The 24937-nt window shown below is 43.7% G+C and overlaps 1 protein-coding gene across 6 annotated transcripts in view; it reads left to right on the top strand.

The window, feature by feature from the left end:
- ST3GAL3 (ST3 beta-galactoside alpha-2,3-sialyltransferase 3) overlaps positions 1-24937 on the top strand; it is a 184520-nt gene that overhangs the window by 109306 nt on the left and 50277 nt on the right. For all 6 annotated transcript variants that reach the window (XM_040611242.1, XM_040611239.1, XM_040611241.1 and 3 more), the window contains 3 exons: positions 1870-1964; positions 16614-16677; positions 24776-24871. In XM_040611242.1, the coding sequence (XP_040467176.1) occupies positions 1870-1964; positions 16614-16677; positions 24776-24871 (255 nt within the window). The remainder of the gene's footprint in view (positions 1-1869; positions 1965-16613; positions 16678-24775; positions 24872-24937) is intronic.

A 24937-nucleotide genomic window follows, 5' to 3' on the forward strand; every position in this document is an offset into this window, starting at 1 on the left:
TTATTTACACTGCCCTACTTTGTAGCGTTACTGTAGGGGATCCTTTTGATTCTGGAGAGGAGAACAAAACCTGCTCATATATGCATTTTCTGAAGCATCCAAAATTTTCCTGAAGATTGCATGTCACAGCAGGGACCAGAGTAGCTCGGTGACCTAACAAACCAGCCCAAAGATGCTGGTGACTCCCAGGCAATGCGGTCCTCCTTCACTGCAGCTGCCGCTTAGGGAGAGCACGAACCGTTCTGTGGGACCTGGCTTCTGCTGTTAGTTCAAGTGGTAGCTCTAAAGGGAGAGCTGTGAACATCTGTGCTGTAGCCATTCAGGTTATGAAAGATCTCGCATTGTATGAAAATCCTGCAAAGATTCCTTCTATTGATTTTGGAAAGAGGTGGAGATAATTCCTTAGAGACCCACCGGTGTAACACAATACATGCATTTCAGTGCACCAAGATGCTTGAAAAAACATAGAGCTAATTTGTCAGGTTATTGAAGTTTTTTAGGATATTTTGAGAGTATTATTGTATCCTGTTTTTTTTTTTTTTTTTTTTTTTTTTTTTAATTAGGCCTCTGTGTGTGTTTGTTTTTTAATTAAGATCTTCAGAAGCTTTAATATATCTAACACATCTTCCCCACCTTTTCCCAGGTAAAGTTATATAGATCCTTTCATATCTTCAGCTCTGGAAAAACATCCTTTTCCTTCTAGATCAGCCACATTCTGTACCTGGCTCTGTTGTAGTGTAGATGAGTTTATCTTCAATCAGGTAGTTCAAGTCCAAAAGTTATCTGATTGCAGTAGCGTGGAGTCACACGCTGAGTGCAAAATAGCTTGAAGGGAGGATTAAACTGGTGCGTTACATCTATCCCACTACTACTACCTAGGTTAGCCAGGCTGTGTCTGTTTCAGGTATGTGTACGTTGCACTTGCAGTGTGGCTGTAGTGGAGCCATCGCCTAGCGGTGATCTTGGTACACTCAGAAGTGGTCCCATGTGAAAATTTATATTTCTGTAGTTTCTTCTGCTAATGGTTTCCTTCTATCTGGCCACTGAACTGATTGTTTCTAGAAGAGACAAATTTTTAGTAGCTGCTGTGTTTGTGTGCTGAGGGTGTAATTAGGACAATAAATTCACATAATGACATGGTTTAGAAGGACTAGTTCTCTCTTTTGTAAGTGATTTTGGATACATCACAACTGTTTGGTTTGGCAGGGACCTCTCTTGAATCATTTGTATGTTAATGAATGCAAAAGAAAACACCTACATCTGTACTGAATTTCCATTCTCTGTAAACTAAGTCCTGCTTCATGATCTCCTGAGCTATTTCCTTTCTTGCCTGTGTTGTGATGGTCTGTGCGTATGAGCAAGGCAGGAGCAGCCGTGACAGCAGATAAGCCCAGCCTTGCTCTCCACATGCATTTGCCCAGTGCATCCACGCCTGCACAGAGCAGCAGTCTTATATGTAATGAATGATATAAAGGCAACTCTGCACCCCTTCCTCACATGCTGGCATGGACAGCACATAAATTGGCTTGTGCTTACAAAGCTGGAAGTAAAACTGCCTAAACTCTGGATGCAATTTAAAACTTATTTTAGCTAAATTAATAGCCAAACAATAGCGGGGAAGTTCTAAACTGTTGAGTGGAAATGATTGCCAGGCTCATAACTTGAATGATTTGGGTGGCCTCGTGGCACGAATTCTGACAGATTTGTTCCACTGCAGGCACCTTTGGGTAAAAGTAAAATCTTCCACGTTACTATATTGCCAGTGAGAATGTAGAATCAGCACTTAGGTACGGATTCTTTCAACCTCCCTACAGAAATGTATCCTTCCTAGTTCAGGAGTTAATTTCTCTCTCAATTTGGTTTTCTCAGGTTCTCGAAGCCGGCACCAATGTTCTTGGATGATTCCTTCAGGAAATGGGCACGTATCAGGGACTTTGTACCCCCCTTTGGAATTAAAGGACAAGGTATGAGAAAACTGTGCAGCTGTTGAAAAGAAGGTGGTTCTGCAGATGCTTGCCCCATTTTGGTTTTCCATTTTGAAAGCTCAGGTGGTCCCCGGGCTCAGCTTTTGTCCCCTGTTCAAGAAAAATATTGTACATGTAGCTCTCAGAGATCCAGGAGGATTTTAACCGCTGGAACATGGACCTTAGAGGCTGGTCTTAGGGGGGATGTTTTAGTATGTGCAAAGAGTCAGGGCAACAATGGCAATTTAGACCTACCACCATGTTCTGGAAGAAGCATTTTGACATTCACTGCCATAACATCTTGTAGCATCTTTGCTGACAGCAGAGAGAGTCCAAAATGATTTAAAATATCTTTAAGTCAGTAATTCTCCAAAGAACAGGAAAGACTTCTCTTTCTGGGTTTCAGAGCCTTGGGGTTGACCACTGATACAAATCTTCATTTTCTTCTCATAGCATTTGGTAATATAATTTTTCTATAGGTGCGCTACTTGTCGACTTGTATAACAAATGGAAAAAAGATTCATTCAGGTGCTTTGGTGATGATTTATAATATGCTGGAGTGTGGCAGCAGGGGCTGCGTCTCAGGTATGCTGTGGCAGAGCAGGGGTGGTGATGAGATGGAAGCCAGTAGTCCGCGCAGCAGATGATACATTTTGCAGGTGACACAAGCTCCTAACTATCCCACATGTGCTACAGAAGGCCTCTTTGGCTGAATGATGGTGGAGCAGAAGGCTTATGCACACTGCAGTGATTTGCTGCAGACTTCCTGAAGTCTGATGCATTTATTAAGAAGCGTTTGTGGTATTGCATCAACTTCAAAGGTTTTAATTTTTTTTCCCCACTGACAAACTCAAGATTATAGATGGTACCCGCAGGAACTGAAATACCTGGTAAAGATTGCGGCCACAATAGGCTTGGAGTCTGTCTCTCTCCCTGGAAGCAGGTGTGGCAGTTGTCAGAGCAGTCTTGGATCAACTCAGAGCTCTACTGACAAATTTATTTTGGCTTGCATCAGTTCCCTTCTTTGTTTTGTGTATGTCCATTCCTTGTCCAGTTGGTCTTTTGCAGCTTAATAGGCAACTAATTACTGTCCTCTAGATCAGCCAGCAGAATTTGCAGCAAAGAAATAACAGTGACGGCACAAGTGGAAGGCTGCATTGACCACAGGAGGGCTTGTCCCCTTCTAAGAGGCACATAAGGTGTACAAAGCTAGGGCAAGCTGCCTGACCAACGTGGAGGTGGGATTTGTAGATTACAGATGATGTCAGCTAGACCTAATAAAAATCATTCCGTTAAACTGAATCCAAATGGAGAAATTCACCAAAAGGGGATGACGGAACGGCTCTGGCAGCCTTCTTCCTGGGTTTGTTGCCAGCTTGTATCACCACTGCAATGTTATGTAAATCTGGTGTTTTATGTTGGATTTCCTCAGTTAAAAAGAGAAATGAGAAATTGTCGTTATTTAAATGGCTGTGAGCTGAAGCCATGGGACAGAAACCGTTGAATGGGTTATTTTTTTTAATGCCCTCCTGGGACTGAATTTTGTGCCAAGTTTCAGTCTGGAGCAAGTTCTCTGTGTGGGAGGGTTGAATTATAAATCTCTGTAGCCCAGCATTTCTAATGGCCATGCTGACAGGCTGTGAGTCCTAGCGATGCGAATGGCGCCCTTTCATGTTACACATCACTTGGAATTCTTGCATCAGTCTTTTCTGGCTGTCCCACGGGATGCATTCTGGCTCAGCTGAGTGATTGGATGATGGGATCAACACCTCATTAGGGCTTTCAGTCAGGGCAATCTAATGATATCCAAACAACTAACCCAGGCAGGCAGCGTGGAGCTCAGTCACGTGCTGGTGTGAGATGAAGGCTATCAGAGCTGGGATGTGCATGGGAAAAAGAGCACTCGGGGTGGCTGAGAAAGTGTAGAGAGATGTACCAGTGGTGAAACAGACGGGGCAGGAGTTTTGCTCTGTGCATTAGGCAGCCCTGTGACACCATCAGCTGGGATTTCTGACATGCGTCACACTAGGGAAGGCGGCCGGTGTTTATAGATACTGTCTGTAGCTGGGTTGGTAATGGGAAGATTTTGCTGAGAACTTCAGTGAATATCACCCAGTGTTTTCTAGTCCAAGTGCAAAATGGCTTCTTGTTTGGTGTGAAATATAGTTGCAGGATGAGCTCCCTTTCAGTAAAGCTGCATGTTCCAAGAAACTCCCAGAAACTAATCTGTGGTAGCTTGAAAGTGCTCGAGTTATGAAATCAAGAGATTCTCAGCAGCTTGGAGGCTTATCCATCATTTCTGCTTTCTCTTGTTAAAGTTTCTCTGTATTCTTCAGACTTTTAGCTAAGTTTCTCTTTGCTTTTTCTCAGCAAAAAATTTGAAAGAAGTCCTTTTTCATCCATCGCTTGGTGTTTACAGGTCCAAGAAAGAACAATTCCAAGATTGCAAGAGCAAATCTTGCAATCTTTAGGGGAAAGCAGCTTTTGAGGAGCATTGTCTACAAAGCTAATTGCTACTACACTACTTTGGAGTGACAAGTCTGTATAAATTATATGTAAAAGAGTAGAAATGGCTCAGAAATTCTCAGGACAGGACCACTGCTCTTTAAAGGTGATCATATCAAGGAGAAGGCAATATGCTGATCATTTTGACACAGTTCATCAGGGATCTTAATTTTCTTCAAAAAGAATTGGATTGTAAAGGCAGTCTCCCATCTCCAGATGCTAAGAGGTACTCGTTATAATATAAAAAGCTTAACTGTGTGCCTTCAGGAAAGAATGCGCGCTTCTTTTCTCCATTGGTCATTTTCTGATTTGGCCATTAGCCTGCGCAAGGGGATTTTATGACCAGAGTGCTCCACTCTCTCCGAGAGCATTTGTGTGTATGAGCCCTTAAGGTGAATATGGTTCTTAACATGAGTGTTTTTTGACTTTCCCCCCAATTGATGCTGGTTCTGAAATGGACTATTGCAGTAGGAACAATGCACATCTCATGTCAGACTGGAAACTGCTGCTATCGCTAGTTAACTGCCTTAGTCATTACTTGTCTGCTAAATGAAACAAACACATGAGTAAGCAGGTGGTGACCTTACTGCTTTATGAACAGGATTTTCTGAGAAGAGGCACACAGTAGGAGGCCTCGTGCAAGCTCTTTTTGAACAGTGGTCTTCCAAGAGCCCTCTGCAAGGTATTGGAAGTAGATGAAGAGGAGTTTATGAGGAGCAGTTGTATCTTTTCCTTAACCCGTCTTAAATGGGCAGAGTTTTAGTACATGTTGTACTTGTTGACTCTGCCTCTGTTCACCAAAGTTCTGGACCAGGGATTGATCCGAATTGCTTGATCCCAATACCCCAGCAGCCTGGGATAAAAGTGGAGCTGATGTCAGGAGTTTTGCAGCTGATACAGCAGATTGAAGGTCTCATTGCACTCACTGCCGGTGTCTGTAGGCCTTTGTGGGAGCTCTTGCTTTCTCTGTGTGAACAGGGAAAGAAACAGGTATGTCATATTTCTGAAGAGGTGTGAGTACATTAGGTTTTGACACCACAAAGTGTCACTACCAGTATCTAGATGGCCTTTTGTGTAACAGTGGTTCTAGGTTTCACCCAGTGACTTCTGCCGCTGGCTATAAACACATAAGGTTGCCTTTCAGAATCTGAATCAGGATTTTTTAAATGATAAGGAATGACCATGTTGTCAAACAGGTCAGTGTCATACTTGACTGCACTTACTCTTAAAAATGAGACTGTTAGTGCCACGTTGAGCTTGTTGTCTCCCACCGTGTGACTTGACAGAGTCTGCAAACGGGGTGTGCCACTGTCAGCACCTGGAAATGACGCCTCCATCTCAGTTAAATGAAACGTTTGTCCTCAGGTCCCGCAGGCAGCCAGGCTCATTGTTCAAACAGGTTAACTCCCTCCCCCGCCCCCCCAGCAAAAGGGTGGCTCTATCCGGGCTTCCTATCGGGAAAGGTCACTGGCCGGTGTTAGCCTGTGACCCTCTGAGTGCGTGAGAATTGGAGAGGAGAATATTAGTTGGTCCTGGTGAAAACCATCGGGGACTGTGCTAATGCTTCAGTGGTGCGGGCTCGTGTAGGACAGCGTGAGCCCGTGCCCCGCTGCCGGTTTGTTTATTGGTGTGTATATAGCCAAAGCGAGGGGTGTTGTTCAGGAACGTGGTGAAATTAGACAACTTGAAGAGTTGTGGAGAAGATCAAACTGTAACAAGAAGCTGGAACTCTAAAAGCTACAAATGCCAAGATGTCCTCTGGGGGACAGCTCAGGCTGCCAAGCACTCTCCCGTGTCCCAGGCTATTGTTTCGGCATTAACTGGGATGTTGGAGTGCCTCCCATGTTTCACCATTTGTCAGGGCCTAATTTGCTTGTAGGAATTCTTTCCTAGCACCCACCAAGCCTGCTCTTGCAGCTTTTTCAGTGAAGAGCAAGGAGAGATCTCAGGCTCTTAAATGAGTTAAATGGAAACTGTTTTTTTAAATTGAAACAACTTCTGTATTTTCACGCTTTTCTACCAGAGCTAGAAAACTGTAACGTACGGAGGTATGAATAAGCACATGCTGTCCATACTGTTGCAGAGATCCTTTGGCATGTGCATTGCTTTTGGGGCTAAATTGGTCAATGAATAAGCAATGGAAACATTGTTTATAGTTTAGTGAGATTATTAATCCCAGAGGGCCTCCTCCCCAAATTTACCTCTGTAGCTAAAGCAAAAGGAAAGAGTTACTTGGAGAAGGGCAACAAACAAGACTGGAGAAATACCTGACTATTAATAGAATTTCTCAGTACATGTGGCTTAAAGAATATAAAAGGCTTTCTTAAGAAAGAGTAGCTAGTATCTGGCATTCTCTGTGTAATGAGGACGGCAGAGTTGGTGCAGTTTTTTTATTGAACTTAAGTGAAAACATATGGCACGGCATACGCTAAAAAACCAAACAGACGTGATCCATGTAATACCTCTTCCATGCATTTAGTCAGTAATTGTGTCATTGCTTAGCAGTAATTACAGGTCTTCACTTCTACCTTTGTGCCTGCTAGACTGCTTTAAGCAGAGGGGCTGCTTTGTTGGCCCTAATTCAGTTTGTCTTTGAAGGTGATACTTATTTCTTAGGGAGTGACTGTCTTGTCACTACCTCAGAATTTGCCTCCCACCAGGAATCTAGGAAGCAATTTCTCCCCCATGGTGATAAAAGAATATTAAGAACATGTTTGAAGTGCTACAGTTTTATCAAATGTAGTGTGTACTAATGGCCAGGAGACTTCATATTTTCATCTGATAGAAGAGGGGCATCTGGAATTGGTGACACATTTGGTGGCAACGAAATCAATTCTTTACTCAGAGCACCAGTGCTAATGAGATGTATTGTGCAATGGTTAATTGTTCTTGTACTTGGTTTTATTTGGATGTTTTCTTCTGTGTTCGTGCTTCTGGGAAGAACCATGGTTCAGTGCTGCGTAGCAGTGGTTTCATCAGTCTCATGGGGGAGAGGTCATTCATCTTCAGTGAAAATGTTGAGTTTTCAGGCATACCGAAGTTGGCATATCAAAATGTTACTGGGAGAAGATCTCGTCTCTTCATGCATGTTCTTTTCTTGCATAGCTTTTTCTTCCACATCAACTTTCTTGGCATAAGCAATACTTTATCTGTGAGAAAACATATTCACTTGGGCATCACAACTGAAATTTACAACTGACCCAAAGAAAAACTATCAGAAAAGTAGGTCTTTTCTGACCTGCTCTTCCAGCTCTTTATAAAGGCTGGAGCATCACATGCAGGCACACCTTCCCTACATTTGACTGGGTCTGCTTGACAATGAGGTGTTCCTTTTCCACTTTAGTTCTCTAGCTTTATCCTTATTTTGTTAGCTGTACTCTGTTGTACAGATGATTTTCCTACTGTGAGCATTTTTTTGTTCTTCGCATGTTCTTCCTTTAACAAATAAGCAAGAAGCAGAAGCGTGTATAGCTGTTAGCTCTGTTCAGAATAGGTACTAACACTAGACTGTTGTTTCTTCTTGAGTTTGAGGCAGATTTCTGAACTAGTTTTCACTAGAATTTTACATTTGACCAAAATTGGTAATAGTTGCAATTATCACATGGGAATATAGCTGTAAAAACGTTGCTGTTTCCCCGGGGAATCTAGCTGATTTTATAACCTCAAGAAATTAAATGAGAGGTTCGAAGGGGGGAAAAATTAAAAGCTTCAGAAGAGGTAGAGAATCAGCTTTTCATTACTGAATAAAGCCTCTGAAGGGAAGTTATACTGTGAATTTTGAAGGTTAAATCAGCTCACTCTTGAGCTCTCTTGATGAAAGTACAACCCTCCAGTGCAGTTGCTTACTTCAATCAAAATTGATGCTTTGCTGTTGAATGTGCTTAAAGAATAGTCTTTCTCCCAACCCACTGTGAAGGGAAAGGTGCCCCAGGGAGATCTCAGCCCCCAAGTTTGCGGTTAATTGGATGACTCCGTATTGGAGTTCTTCCCAGAATTGTTGGAAGTGCAATTGAGATATGGATGTTATTCCTGCCTTTTACCTCCTAGAAGGAAGAGCAGGTCATCTCTGGCAGTTGTGTTTTGAAGTGCTACATCTTAATGCTTTTGCAAGGGTCAGAAGAATTAGAAATCACTGTAGTAGTTACTGATTTTTTTTGGCCTGGGAAGGCATTGCCTGGCCACTTGTGAAGGGGCTTCAGGAATGCAGAAACAAAGGGAAGAACAGCACTGTATAAGACTGCATTTATTTTTCCACTTGTCTTTGGACAGCACATTGTGAGTCTGTCAAGACCATTTTTATTTGGCATGAATTAGCCTGTTTCTACAGGTTTTATTGCTTCCTGTGTATCAAACTTGAGTTTGGATCAAAATGGTTAATGCATGGTTATTGCAAAATGTTGCCCATTTTTTTGGCATATTTTTTTTTTTAATTAATGTTCCAATTTTGCAAGCCCTGGGATTATGTTGGGAACTAAGCTTGTATTCTGAAAAAACAAACTCTTGGTTGTGAGGAAAAGCTTGGAAAAAAATATCCCTGAAGGCTCCAAAACTACGATGTAAATGAAGAGGCCAAATGTTATGTATTTTATTTATATCTTGTTATAAAAAAAGGCCTTAAGGGCTTTCTGGAGCTTACATTTAATACATGCCAGGTTTTCCTAAAATTCTTAGGGAGGTACCATGCATCTTCAGTTTTGGTCTTTTTTTTTCCTGTTGTGTTTTGTATCTGTGCAACACTATATGCTATTTGTCTTAATACCATTAAAATGGTAATGGAAATATTGGGATGTTGGAAGTAGTGGCAGTTTTAAGTCCTGTTGTTAGTAAGGTGTATCTCAAGTAAACCACCTAAACCTGGTACAGCTAATGACCACAGGAAACCATTCTCTTGTATTTACACATGAGAGATGATTTGGGGACAGATTCTTGCAGTTTGCAGTTAACTGCCTTGACTGTCTTTGAGAGCCAGTTCATGTGTTCGTTATTTGCTTCTAAGTTCTGGAAGTCTTTGTAGCTGCTTTCTCCTGCAGAGATCTCATATAGTTAGCTAATCAATAATAAAAGGAGGTGGTGCAGAGAATTTCAGACTCATTTTGATACCTGTTGTACTCACTGGTTTCCCAGCTTCACTAAGATATAATGATGTGTGTCTGCAGCTGGACACAGTATTTCTGGGAGAGAGCTGGGGGATGGAATACGTGGTGGGACTTGGGTCCGTGGCCTCATGCTAGGCACCAGGGTGGTAAATCCTTCTGTACAACGTCGATCCTCATATTCTGTATGGAGCGAGATCTTAAGGAAAAAATGCGGACGAAGGAACTTTATACAGAGCTGAACTTTTGGGTAGTATTAAAAAAAAGGGGGGCGGGGGGGGGAGGGAAAAAAAGTATGCAAAGTATGCACTGGGGTTGTGCTTACAGCTTGTTTGTAAATATTGTGATTTGTTTAATCCATAGCATTGGTAGTGTTTCACTTACTCTCCCCACAAAGCTGACACACGCGTGGCATCCTGTTGTCATGGGACAGGGACCCATATGCAGAGGAGACTGCTGGCGTGCTGCAGGGATGTCTATCAACATCACTCCCGTCAGTGTATTCTCAAAAGCTGAAGCTGATGCGCGGGGCCCTGCAGAAGGGCTGGCTGGAGGTGTGGTGGCTGGGTGACCAGCTGCGGAGATGGGCACTGACTGCGGCTCGACGGGCAGACGTGAACAACTGCAGCAGCACACGGTTCCCTGAGCCTAGCCTGTGGTATTCAAATACTTGCTGCTGGCAATAAGGGCATGTAGACTTGCTGATTTTTAAGGAAGGTGGCGGGTATGCACAACGTGAAAAATGACAGCCTCTTCTCTTGGCCACTCGAGAGTGCATGAGCAGCCTGATTTGCCTACTTTCAAGGCAGGCACAAGGTAGACCCTGTGAGATGCCTGCAGTAAGCCCTGTGGAAAGGTCTCCCATCTATTTTTTTTAAGGGTACAAGCAAGAAGCTTATGCTTTAGAAATAACAATGTTAAGTGCTGTTGACATTCACAGTGAAGGTCTCCACTCTTCCACATAAATACCAGAGAAAAAGGCTGGAATTGAGACTTAGGCTGGTTCTCACTGTGTGGTCACTGCTCGCCTAATTTCTAACTATTTACTTTTAGTTTTTCCAAATGTCTGAAAATTTTAGGGTCAACCTGAAGTCAAGATGTACTTGTATTCAGAGAAATCATGCAGTCCAGAGCTGCTTTTGAATCTTCTGATGTTATAAGGCAAAACAGATAGAATATGTCATGATAACTCAGAATTCTTAGATAAATGTAGTCAACTCCTCCTCTAGATAGGAGGAAAATGTGCTTGCTTTGTTTGTACAGTAATAGTGTGTGCATAGTGCTTGATAGATGAATGGGTTAAGTAATCTCCCGCTCTCCTCCCCAGTAATCTAAATTCTCCATGACAAGAAAAAAATAGAATAAACAAGCTGTGGCTGCAGAAAACTGCGGTAGATTGCTTGCCCTGGTGATGTGTTCATTATTTAAAAATGGGAGAAAGTGAGGGTGAAAATGCAGGATATTGGTGTTCGTTTCCATTAATTTATCATTAAAGGATGGTAGCACACCCATGCGAAGACCGTGTAAGTCAGAGGGCTACTTGAAGGTGAAAACCTTTGCAGAGGGCTCTTCATCTAGGAGTCAGAGGCATTATTCTGTTCCTAGTTATGTCACTTACTTGCCTTGTGCCTTCAGTAAGTTTGATCCTCTCAGAGTATAAAGACATTTACTGCTTTTAGAAATGAGGAGAGCAGATGGAGGACCCAAGAAGGTGAGTTCAGGAATATGCATATATGTTTATATATGCGTGTATATGTATCACCTTATAGCCTTTGACTTGAAGGAGCTGTATAAAAGCCACATCTTTTTACTGTTGGAATAAGTTCACTTCAGCTAGGCTTAAACAGCGCAAACATTCCTCCCTATAGATAATACATGTATGTACACTATGTTCTTATGCCTACTGTATGGATGGTTTCAGGTAAGCAGAACAACTGCATTGCACTTTGCTCTTTCTGATGTGAACCGTTGGAGTTAACTATTGGAGGAGGCTGGCACTGAGCTGCTGCCCAGACATCTGCCACTCCCAAGAAGCTAACATCTGTAGCCCTAAGGGTGATGGCGCTGCCATTGCCGTTTAAACATCAGTGTTTGATGGAGAAAGGCTTTAGTATTAGTCAAGTCTGCCATCAGTCTCGTGGGGATGAATAGAAGGAACAGTACACAGGGAGCAATGTTGCTGTTAGTAGTTTACTCAGCCTTCAAGCGCTTACCAAAACTGTGGCCACTGAATGGCTGTTGGAGAATCTGAATGAGTCAGGTTTGATGTTTGAATTTGGTTTCCAGCGGGAAGTTTGTATTTCACAAAACGTGCAGCCAGTTAGCACCTGCTGGGCTGCCTGTTTGGCAGCCGGGAAGAGGCCAAAGATTAAATGCTTTTCGAAGATGAATCCACCTCTTCTCCATACCGGTTAGGGGAGGAGAGTGACAGGGAAGAAGTGCATGGGTTTGCCCAAGCTGTTCTGTTCCTGCCTGCTTAGTATGTCCAAAGGATTTCATGCAGAGTGCAAGGTAGCCATGGTGCAGTGCTACCAGCTCTCCTTGTCCAGGGTAAAAATGATGTAGAGCTGCTGGAGCTGCAGGAGCCACCTCTGTGCCAGCAATGAATGGCAGGTAATAAGTTCTGTTTGGTCTGAGCTGAGCTTCCATAAAGCCCTGCAGGTCTCTGCACCGTGCTCTCCATGGTTCATGTTTCAGGGCATATGGTGCTGCCCCACGTCTGCTGGGCTGATTTGCTGGTGTTCTGAGTTGAACAAAAATAGCTGAAACTTCTACAGACTCGAAGTGGCCCTCAAAAAATGAGAGACCTGTTTGAATGGGGATGCGTCTGAGCTAACGAGTTCTGTTACACCGGAGCTGGCTGTGTGCCTGAGCCCTGGAAGCAAGAGATGAGTGCACACATACCTGTTGCTTGTAACAGGAAGGATTTTTTTCCTTTGTAGTACTCGGAACATGTATGCTCAGGCCCCTCCTTGGTGTACAGGTATACAAGGCAGAGCACACCCACCACTATGTCTGTTCTTGTCGCTTGCCAAGCACGAGAGGAGTTGTGCCTAGGCTAGCATTGTGTCTGCATCCATGCCATGGTTTCTTCACAACCTGGGTAAACCAGCTGGGGGGGGGGGGGGGGGGGGGGGGGGGGGGGCGGGGGGGGAGGAATTAAAACAAATTGTTTGCATAGCTGTTGCCCTAGTAAAACAATCTTTCCTTTAAGCATGGGTTCATGTTAAAGCAAGGGCTGTATACAGCTGGTGCCTTTTAAAAAAATCCCAGAAAATAAAATCAGTGGATGAATGGAGAAAAGCTGACAGTTATCAGGAACAGAATGTGCTCCCCTGAAACACTGATTATTTTGGGTTGCTGTCGTCTTTGTTCTTTGCTGTGGTCAATGCAAGCAGGTCCCAGTCATGAGCCTTATCCCTCTCCCTTAAGAATATGCATATGCTGGAGAAACTTGCTGCCCTGGGTACCAGCTGTTCCCACTGCTGTCCCACCCCATTGAAGGGATTCTGTGGACAAGGTGCAGCGTACCAGGTCTGCTGCTGATCAGATTTGTTACTAAATCAGGTAATGGTTTAGTGGAAGTTGTGTAGAAGTTTAGTGTATGATGATGTGTGCGACATCAAAACTGGGTTGGTAGCCTTTCTGGCACTGTTCTTTAGAACATTATTTTTTTTAATCTTCCCAGAAGCTACTGCATGAAGATAGAACATGTCAATTATTGCCTAGATCATGAGGATACCGACCTTGTCGTACGTACACTGGTATGCAGTCTCAGTGGCTCAGGTCTTGAAGACTTGGCCTTTCTTTTATCCTTGCAAAACTCACTTTCAGTCCGTGATAGATCAGTATTCAGCCAGTTACAAACAGCACAAATCCTGTTACTTGAAACAGGAAGAAATTTATCTTTGTAGCATTTGTGACATGTACTGGCATCCATTATCACTTAGTACGTAGATATCTAATGCAGACTGCGCTCATCGCCCCTTCTGTTTCTCTTACCCTGAAGAAAGCATTCTCCATCAATTAACTTTACATACTTCACTTGCTTCCCTGTGCCTGCTTTTCTTTACTTATAGTCTGGAGATGACCACTGTTCTGTGTCCTGCAGGTCCCTGTCTGTGACAGTAGTCTTTGCAGTGCTGATTTCAAGTGACCCTCCACCCTGACCCAGCTGTGCTAAAAGATCCTGCCAGTGGTTCCCTGTGCGGGTATCTTCATTGTCTTGTGGAAGGTTGCAGATCAGCCACAGGAGCATCTGCTGATCTTTCAGACTTTGCCTCAAGAAGATACAGAAGCTCCTTCTGAAGGAGGTCTTGTCCTTCCATCCTGGTGCCAGTGAGCAAGGCGCCAAATGCAAGTGCTCACCTCAGCAGCAGTGTAGTGTCTTATCTTCTAGTAGAGTTCCAGCTCAATCAAAAAGCTCTAGTATCTCTCCCCTGCCCAGGCTGGTAGCTTTTCCTGATAGTGCTGGTGGCTCCTGCTCCTGGCTTCTGATGGGGGTGCTAGACTAGACGAACTGGCACTGAGGGCATCTGTGCTATCTTCATTCCTTCTGCAAGTCAACGCTTGGTGGTGAAGTACTTTGTCTTTTATTGAGCTTCATTCACCAGTTTTAAATAATAACGCTGTGATTTGTACAACTTCCAAACCTCTTGAGTGCCATGTGTTGTTAGACCCCCACCATGTGGGGGCTGCTAAAGAGATATCCCGTTTGGCCATTCATAATCTGTACGGAGTGTCCTGTACTGTTGTTTGTTTTTTTGTATTTTCTCTCTGCATGATGGGAATGGGGAGCATCCCCACCCCAAATTCTGCCATATCCAGTCCTACAAGTAGTCGTATTTCATTCCAGAGCGTTCACTATGAAGGCATTACTAATTAGCTGGCAGGATGAGAAAAACATAATTATTTGAGTGTATTAGTCAACTGTATTCTTTTAATGTGCCTTTTAATATCGTATCACGGATGGCCTCCAAGTAGTGCGAGGTGTTAACTTGTGGGTGGTAGAGCAAACCTGGCATAAGAAGAGCTTGGTAGATGGGAGGCTGCAGCCCTTGACATGCAATCTTTTGGTCTCTTTTCTGAGAGTGTGGGAAAACAACCACGGTAATGTATACTGTCCAGCAAAAGTCAATGTATGAGACAGGCCAAGGAGAGGACTGTGGCATGGTGCCATTAGAGGTCACAACAACCTACTGCTGTTGCAGCAGACTTAGGGAAATAGCATTCCTGTTGGAGAGGGAGCCTGCTGCCAATGTGTCAAAAGAAATTCTGCAGATGAAGGAAAATTAAACAAAAACACTATTTTGTTAGCAAAGCTGGTTTACCCTACAAATTTCCTCTTTCCTTACTCTACTCCAAATACAATCTCGTGAAAGTAATCCCAGTTCCCAGCTTGTAATGGTTGGCAGGGCTGTCAGTAGTGCCCTGTCAAAAATTTCTCCAAATCTAGAAGTAACCATCAGAGTTTGCTGTTTATCACCTTTGTTTGTCTGCCTTGTGTCCCCCTAGCTTGTTATCAGGTTCAGAGCTGTTTGGCACATGGGCTGCCTCGAGCTTGTGTGTTTGTCCCACACCCTTGTCCTGTAATTTCTGCAAAGGGACATAATAAATAAGAACATAACTCTCTATTTGAAAGGGAGTCCCCTAACTGTGCTGATGGCAGTAAGTAGTATTTATTAGGAAAACTATTTATGCTCACTGTAAACAATCACTTGATGTCAGTCGTCTTTATGTTCCTGTGTCACTTTTAATCTTTCGTAAAGAAATGAGACTTATTTATTCCTTTTAGCTGGGTTGTTTCCTAACAGCTTTTGGACTAGGTGACCAATATATTTAAGGGAAGAATATGATAGATATTTACTATCTCCCAAGGGAGGTGGAAGGGGACTAATCGTTCACAAGCAGTATAAATGAAGCTCGAGGAAGACATACGCAAAACCAGGAAAGGGAAACGGTTGAAGGTCCGTATGGATCCAGAAGGATTCTGAGCTCATGGGAGAGAAACCACTGAGGGTTGCAAGATACATAGAAGCTATACCTGACACGTGAAATCCCTGATTTGAAAACAATTAAATGTTAGAAGAGAATTTCAGGGAAATATTATGTCTGTTTGCTTGGCTGTCATGCTCTTCTTAGGCATCTGCTTAAGGCCACAGTTAGTTAAGAGTTGGGATTTGGAGGCAGATGGACTTTTTGTCAGACCCAGTACAGCCATTCTGAAGTTACTGGTGCATTTGTAAATTCAGACTAGCCCAAGCATTGCTGCTTCTTGGCCCTGGACAGGTCGTGGTAAAGGAGTTTGGACCTTTATGAGGGAGAGAGGTGGAAAAATGAGGGACAAAGGACAAAATCTAGAAGGAAGCAGACTCAAAAATTTCCATAGTCGATATAATTGCTCATGTGTAATCATTGTGCTTGTACGATTTAATTCACTTAATTTGTATGTGTGTCTGCGCTTGCATAACTTCCACCATCTGGTTGCCGCACTGTTCACTGGCTATCAGTGTAGGTTGTGGTTCCGTGGGCATTTCTTTAAGTAACTGTGATGGTTTAATTCCATTCTGCCTTGAAGAAAGCCAGACTGAAGAATGGAATCTAAACTAAAAGTAACCCAGGGAAATAAAAAGCACCAGTTTTAACCTGGTTCTGTTCCTGCATCCAGTACGCAGCTCAGCTGCATAAAAGCCTGTCTGACAAGAAGAATTGCCAGTGACTTTTTCATGTCTGAAGCATTTGTGAAACTGCAGTCTCAGGGAAGTGGGTATGAAACCACTACCCTAATCTGTACTGTGTTTGTTCCCTGTCACACTCTGTGCAAGGCATTTGCATGCCACATCAGAATTTGGCACATAACATGTCTTTGCAGGCAGTGTGTGAAGGTCATTGGCCAGAGAAAATAGGAATATGCAAGTTTAAGTGTTTATTGCTGATGTGAACCTTATTTCAGTTCCTCCAAGTAACTGCTTCAGATGCTTTACATCACTTTGTTTTTCATTTCCATTAGAAATGAGAACTTGTTCGTAATATCTTCTTCCTTTCTCCCCAGATAATCTGATCAAAGCCATCCTGTCAGCAACCAAAGATTACCGTTTAACTCCAGCTCTTGACAGGTAAGATGAGACCTTTAGACTAAGGGGAGTAGAAGTGATTATGTCCCACATCCTAAATAAATCTTGTTAGATATTTTTGCCAGAAATTATTGCAAATACATTTGGCTGTGCTTGGGAGGTAGATCGGGAACCGGAAACTGAATCCTCTTTCCGGTAAATCTGTAAACTCTGGAGACCTCTGTTAAGTCAAACATGAGTAGAAAAAAGCATTTACCTTTTGACTATTTCCTAATCTTTTGTTTCATGTAGTGTTACAATATACCTCTTGCCCCTTTTTCAAAGAAGTAAATAGCAGGTTTTCAGTAAACACATGACTCTTTTTCAGCCTTTCTGACAAAGCAACAGGATCAAGAGAAACTCATAAGAGGGAAAGAAGGGACTGGCCTGTTTTAACATTCCAGTAATAACGTCACTCTTGAAGCAGGAATGTGCGGTTGTGTTGGCCAAGCCCATGCCAGGGCAATCTCCTGGGTCGCGTGGTATTTGAATTGATGCCTTTAGAAGAAGCTCCTTTGATTCTTCGGTTCTGTTGTAGAGGTTGCTTCTGAAACTCACTGCCATGTTTACAATCAGCTTCCTAATGATAGTCCTTTAGCCTTTCCTATCCTTGCTTTTTTTGTCATTCCTTCCCTTTGCCCTGCAATTTTGGTGTAGTGCCACCTTCTGGATTAGAGGTACTTTATTCCAGAAGCTGTTGGAGGTTTTTAGTGGGACATGGTCTCTTTTCAAAGTCCTGGTACTACTTCTTTCCAGGTAGTGATACTTCCTTGAACGTGGGCTAACACCACAGTTCCTGCTTTCTAAACACATTGGGTTTATTTCCTGGCCCAGCTCCCCTTCTGCCCACTTTTCCATGACAAAGCTCATAAGCTTTTCCAGCCTTTTCATAGGTCTCTGCATCTCTCATGTTGACTGTAGAGCTTGGCCACTGCAGTTAGAGTTGGGAGTTACTCTCTATGTGAAAGTTTATTTTTAGCTTTTTTGCAATCTTTTGTGCTAATTTAGGTTGCTTTGAAGTTTGCCTTGCCCTCACAGCAGTGCCCGATAGGGTTAGCCGTCAGAGTTTGGATTAATTTGAGAACGCTGCCCAGAAAGCAAAATCATTTTACAAATGACCTTCTCAGAGATTTTGCACACAACTGAGTTTCACCCATAGGGTTTTATCTCAGCTCTGGTTGGAGAGTTAAGATTTTAATCTGTTGAAAAATCCACATATAGATTATTTCAGAAAGTTGCTTATGAGAAATTAGTATTAATGACAGAGGGCAGGTGGAAGATTCTTGCAGTGAAGGTTAATGTAATTGTGACCCTTGCTGCTCACCTGTTTTTTGAGGAGTAGAATGTTTTGGGTTTTTTAAAAGTCATCTCTCAGGAGGTTGTGAAACAGCCACTCAAGCATGAGCTGCTCACTTTGGATTTACGTTCTTTTTAATGGGTTTGGTGCAGAGATAAAAACCACCTGACTCTCAAGCCTTCATGGAACATATACAGAGTCCCTGAGATACCAAGTACAAGTAAGACCTAAGGAATGAGCTAAAAATGTATTTCTATAGTATTGCAGTAACAAGGTTTGGTAGTGTGTAAATGCACAGGTATCTTGGGGAAGTACTGTTGTCTTGGGAATTTTTGTAATAAATGCAAAGCAGTGGATGTTGATTGTGTGGTACATGTGCCTCACAGACAAAATACCTTGCAGAGCCCTTCCAAGTGAGCAGGTCTTAGGAAAGATTAAAATTGAAACTGATGTGGGAGAAAGGGACAAGAAAGACTTGGGGTAACAAGCCGCAAAGCAAGAGCCTAAAGCAGTAGGTGGATGGAGTTGCAACAGAGCGGTGGTTATGAGAGAGAGCTTGGGTACTGTAAGAGGGGTTAAGGCTACCACAGTGCTGCTCTGGAAAACCTGCTTGGTGAGTAGGACATAGATGAAGACTTGGCTATGCTTCCAGAAATGTTCTTCAGCCATGATCATCAATGAATTACAGTGCTGGCGGCAATGGGTATCTGCCATTTTGGATTCCAGAAGAGCTGATGGAGCAGACTGGTGAGGGAAGGTTAGTTACTTTGTCATCTTGTCTCAGGCTCAAAGGAGAGCCCAACAGTTCGTTCCTCTGTGGCAGCTCCAGTGTGCTGGGAGCAGGGCCTTGGGGTCTGGCTCACTCCCTTGCTGTTCACTGGTCATCACCTTGGAGCAACTGGAGAGGGCCTGACCTGAGGGACCTTTAAAGGTCCCCATCAACCCAAACCATTCTGCGATTCTATGATTAAGGGCTGAAAAAATGTCTTAGTGTGAAAGAGTTAGCTAAGAGACACGGCTAAAGTATGTGAGGTACAAGGAGTCAGACTTAAGAGATCTTGTGAACACTTCCACTTGTAGGCTCTCAGAAGTCTAGTGGGCTGATTCTAGCAGCAGGTTCACTTTCTCTTCAGGATGGAGTTACACCAACATTTTCTTGCTTGGCAAGGCCAAGCTGAGAAGCTGTATTTGCTGCTGCCTGCTCTCAGGCTGTAGCTCCCTACAGTCTCCTTGTGCCGCTGCTGTTGTCTGAATAGGGGCTTTAAAGTGGGTCACTGAAACGATTCCAGTTTAGTTTTTCTCTTGAAGCCACTGGAATGACCCAAGTTATTTACAGAGCTCCGCTCCCACTGAAGAGTTGGGCTGGCACAGCGCTGCGGTGGCAGCACAAGAAGCAGGGGGCTGGGGGGGGGCTGGGAAGGGTGGGTGCTGCCGAGCCTGTTGACACCAGCGTTCGTGTAACCATCCGCTGAATGCAGATTTCCCAGGGGAAGGGTGGGAGAGGCAGGAGAGGTGGGGTCAGGGCAACGCGTGAGAGCATAGGAAGGAAAGGGGATTAGAGTTGTACGGTGGGGAGTCTACACAAAGCCTTTGGTCTTGTCCCCACCCAAGCTTCTCCATTTTTGTCCTCCTTCACAAAGCTGTCCCTCGAGATGTTACGTTCACTTGCCTCCCGCAAGCCCTGGAAATGAACTTGTTTGTTTGATTATCCCTGTGCCAAAAGGGTGTCCTGATGCACCTTTCCTGACACAATGTACCGACATGGTGCTGAAATGAGGCAAACTCAATCCTTCTGGGTATGCCTACGCCTTTCATCATCCCAAAGCAGCTTTGCCAACTCACTCCAACTAATCCCTCTGTTGTGAATAGAGTTGTGTTAATAACTAGCAGCAGCTGGAGGGCATGTGAACAAATGTTCATGCCTGTAACGTAGTGCGAGTGATGCCATGCTTTCTTAGTTTTCTTCATGACTATTATGGCACCTTTGTGTTGAACTGCTTACAGCAACCACCTTCTGCTCCAGGGCAGGAGGTAAAGCTGCAGCTGTGATTGTGAGAGTAGTTGCGACTCAGCTCTGAGCTTTTCTGGAAAAGATTGGAGATCTAGGAGACTTTCTCTAGAATTGGTGTCCTCTTCCTTCAGAGCTGGCATGTCTTTCTCCCTGATGTAGATGTCGGTGGGCCTCATCTTTGACACTTTGGAGTTCTTTTGCCCTCTGTTGGCTTATCCAGGCCCATTTATATCACTGACACTTTCACTGCTTGCTTTAGTGGCTCCTCCAGTGGCCTGCCCCTCATTCTGCAAATTGATCAGGGCTTGATTTCTAGTACTATGGCTCTTCTGCTGGCTGGACTTCCGTGGATTTTCGGGTTAAATCTCTGCCATGGTGACCTGTAAATTTCCTATGAAAAGGTTTCTGACTGACCATTTTGTATTGCCTCCAGGTGGTAATGAAGGAAAACTGAAAGTTTGAGCTTGTAACTAACACAGTCTTTACTAGTGCAGTATATAAACTAACAAGTGAGGAAGGAATTTGATAGAGAAGGAGAAATGTGTATTACTCTGGCTCAGGTTGATAGCACCAGTTTAAGTAGCAGCAGCCAGATCAAACCAGAATATGCTAAGCCTCCCTAAGCACCAGTTACCCTAAAGATGTATTTTTTAATTATTCTGTTATATCTTTCCTCAAAGCCTTTAGTTCCAAAGTTGCATAAAGGAAGGCTTTGTGGTTTTTCTCCCCTGACAAATCCCTAAATGCACTTTGATAAGAGCGGAAGAGGAAGGAGCAGTTGCTACAATGCATACATGTGTTTACAGTGCTATATTGTTCAGGAAGATCTGTTTGAATCCCAGTTTTGGTATAGATGAACTCAACCTCTGAGCATCTGTGTCAAGAGGCTGTACATCTGGCTGCAGTTCCCAGCTGAGGGCTTTAGGGAAAGTCTGTCTCGTGTGGAAAGTCCGTGACCCTCCTTCATACCACCCTGGTTGCAAACTGGAACCTGGGCTGTGTCCGATGTGTTCAGTCCTTGAGCTCTTGTGGAAAAGAAATACAGCTTTGATGTAGTATGTAAGCAAACAAAAAGGTGTTTGGATACTTCTTTGTGGAGAAACAATTGAGCTGTAACTGATGCTGCTTGTACAGTGTGCTTTTTCAGCCAGAAACTTGCCTGGAGCCAGCAGTGACTTTGCAGGTTTCCCAGGCTCGGGCACCACCAGTCAGTGCTGACTGTGAAGGAGCCCAGCTACAATGGTACCAAGTCTCCAGACTTCTGGTTGGGATGTGAGGTCAGGTGCCTGATGTCCCTGCCAAATACTTCCCTTTCACAGTTCCATCAGAGTGGCCCTGCAATCCTCTCACTGTCCCGCAGTGCAATGGCCAAAGCTGGTGAGACCAAGCCTGCTCACCTTTTTGCTTCTCCTGATCAAAACAGTCTTGGCTGCCCAGACCTGATGTATGTACCTGGTGTGCAGAACCCAGGCAAAGTCCAAGACTCTCTGTATCTGCATCATGTGCACCTGAAGAAAGCAGTCTGCACCTGAGTACTGCCATCTGTGTGTGCAACAGAAACTTCCAGCTTTGCAGTGAGAGTGAACAGAGTACTTTTGAAAGAAATTCAAGAAAAAGTTGCTAAAAGATCAAAGATTAGACCTTAGCGTTAAAAAGATACTAATGAAAAATCTTACCTGCGGACTTAAGGGAACAGGAAGACACATTTAAATATGGCAAGACCACAAGGGCGTAAGAGTGATCCAGGCGTGAAGCTGGGCAAAGGTGATTGACTTGTCAGTTATGATGAGTAAAGGCAAAACCATTCAGTTGAATATTTGTTTCATTTGGGGGGGGGGGGGGGAAGATAGAATGATGTCCTGTTTTACAGCAACAATGAAATACTTTGTGTATTTTCATTAATAACTGTGAGGATGTTAGATGACAATTATATGTCTTTTTAAATCGGTAAGCACTGAAGAGTATTTAAAGAGTTAAATAAAGAATTCTTTTTGTTATCACTGTTTGTTTTTTAAGCCTTCTTGAAAGGTTGGATAGAACAGCAGTTCCTGAAGAAATAAAGGAGAAGATGAACAGATTACTAGCTCGGTTTTGCAGGAGAAGCCTGGAAATTTATACCTGGCACAGAGATAGGATGGCAGAGTAATTGATGGTGCGTTATCTTGGGTTTTGTGGAAATGAAATATTGTCATGTAGAGGATATATTTTTTAGCTTGATTGATAAAGGTAACCTTTTAAAGGTAGACATTAGTTACTTGTCTCAATCCATTATATTCTGATCCTACACAACAGTGTTGTAGACATACCCTTTTAGGAATGGGATATGTCACACAGCTGTAAAAAGTTACTGTTAAGAATTAATCCTTTAGTGACACTTCTAGTGTAATCCTGCTGGCAGGTGTTTGCAGTGGTTAAAACCAATCTGGAGGAAATGTGAGATTACACTGGAAAATTTGCCAGAGCCGGAGAACAGGGAAGTAAGGAGCCGGAGGGCCGGGCCAGTCTAGACCTTGTCATAGGGCCCTTCTCTGAACAATCCTTTACTGGAGCCAAATCAAAAGTCAGGCATCTCAGAGGTGACAACGCAGGTCATGCTTACAAGATGAGGATTATGTTCTGCAAAGCAATGGCTATAAAAAGAGCATTGGAATGATGTACATAAAGTCTCTGTGTAAAAGGGGCCCTGCTTTGAGCAGCATTAGCTCTGCATGCTGGTCTTCCAGAGTCAGTACTGCGGAGATCTGGGTTGTGACTCAATGTCTAGGAGAGCTGCCATGCTGTAAGAGGTGTGATGAGTTTGCTCCGGTTTATATGGTCAAGAGAAAGTTAAGAATGGGCTTTGATCAGTCTACAAGTACTGTGTGGGAACAGGGCCATGAAGAGAGGCTGCTGGAACAGCTTTGGCTGGTGGAACTGGTTCTTTTATCTCCTATGTAGCGCCAGTCTGACCCGTGACTGATTATCCACCTAGAGGCAGACGTTTACACACGGTGGTTTGTAAGTGGATTGCATGCAGATGTGGAGGGGACTACTGACAGTAGATGGTGCTTTAATTTAGCAGAAAAGGGAAGAATGCGATTAGCCGGTTTGAGACTGAGACAAACATATCTGTATTCAAAATCGGTAAGATCTAGCATCCTAACAGTAAGTGGGAAGGGGATAGAGGCAGGTGTCTGTAGCTTGCAGCCTTTGGAATCCAGCACGGCATCCTTCAAAACATAAAATTAAGGAAAGTCACGGCCCAGAGACAACTGGGTGGAGAAATGGCAGTATTGCACCCAGAAGTCTCCTGTTCAGGAGATAACTTTCTTATCATAATCATCAAAAGAGCGTGTTTTCATCTAAAACTTCACCTGGCCAGAACTGACCTATTTCTTTTTCCCCTCCTGCAGCACCTTTTCCTTAAAGGTCTTGACAAAGCTGCTACCATCTCTGTCGCTGAGCTGACTCTTTCCCTTCCCTCCTTGACACAATATACTGCCTGAACCAGGTCTTGCCTCTGCTTTCTCCTTGTTGCCAGAACTGTATTTTTTCTGTGCCTTTGTCTATAAAGTTCTCTCTCTGTTGTGATTTGATTATCACAAACATCCACACTTCTTCAGCCCTTAGGCACTCTAGCACTGGGCTAATATGTCCATCTTCTTGAGGAGGTTTTTTTCCTTTGGAAAGGCTGGGATCTACAGTGAAACTTCATCTGGGCCGGAGAAGCTGTTCCTGAGTGTTTCTTGGTGCCGTTCACTCTGCACATATCTCCAGCTAATGGCTCTGTCAGCAGGGTAACCCTCAGTGGTTTAGCTGAGCCTTTTAAGCGCACTCCAGCCCTGCTCTGCAAAGTCGGACCCCACATAAGCAGAGCTTTCCTCACGCTGGCTCTTTAGATTGATCACAGTGAGGACAGCTTAGAAGAGACCAGTCAACAGTGCCTGGGACTAGGAAGACCGCCTAACCCAGAGATCTGCTCCAGACAACTGATTGCCTTGGACCTTTTCCGAAAAAGGCTCTGCAGACACGTATTCCTTCAGTGAACTACCAGAGATGGAGGCAGGCTGCCAGAAGAGCCAGCTGCGTTTGGGATTAGATGGCTGGAAAGAAGTCCTCTCTCTGTCTTCAAAACAAAATCACTTTTTAACATCTGCTGCAGCGAGTTCTCGTGACTCGTAGTTCCACGAGAAACTGTTCTCTTCTTTCTCTTTCCTGTTTCTTTGTTAATTAAGGTTATTTTCCTTCCCCTTCCTCACCCATTGTGTCTCCATATATGTTTCCTACTGGATGGGGTGGGGGTGGTATCCTTTTTCTACCCATTTAGTGGTTTTCTGTCTCTTGAAGTCTCATGATAACTGCAGCAATTTCGCACTCAGCAAGGTGAGCACACCCCAGATAACCTGGCAAGATATGCCTGCACTCAGAAAATTGCTTGGAGAGAGGACTTCCTCACTAATCCTTTGGTTTATTGTTATTTCAGTGCTAAATGAATAATGAGAAGGTTTAAGTAAACAGATGGGTTTTATTCAAGCCCATCATACCAGGGGTGTGGGGGGAGAGGAGCTGCTTGTCCTGACAGCTCATCTCATTAGGCCACACGTGGTGTGAGGTGTTGAAAGCAGTTTATCACGTGCAATGCCTGGGCATGATGGGGTGACCTAAGGATCAAGTGTATCTCTGTCCTTCCTTTAATTCTTAATATTCCAAAAGGTTTCCTGTAGTTCTCAGATAGGTGCAAACTAAATGTGTGCGGCTCGGTGTGTTTGAAGTTATGTTACAAAAATCGCCTCTTTCCTCTGTTTCTTCCACAGTCTCAGCTGCCGGCGATGTATTATTGTGGGAAATGGTGGAGTACTTGCAAATAAGTCGTTGGGGTTAAAAATTGATGACTATGATGTTGTTGTCAGGTGAGTCTTTGGCATTGCAGTTGTTTTGTCACATATTTTGTTTCTGTATCGGTTCACGTGCTGTGC

Source organism: Falco naumanni, chromosome 11, assembly GCF_017639655.2.
Source record: "Falco naumanni isolate bFalNau1 chromosome 11, bFalNau1.pat, whole genome shotgun sequence".
Taxonomy (NCBI): Eukaryota; Metazoa; Chordata; class Aves; order Falconiformes; family Falconidae; genus Falco; species Falco naumanni.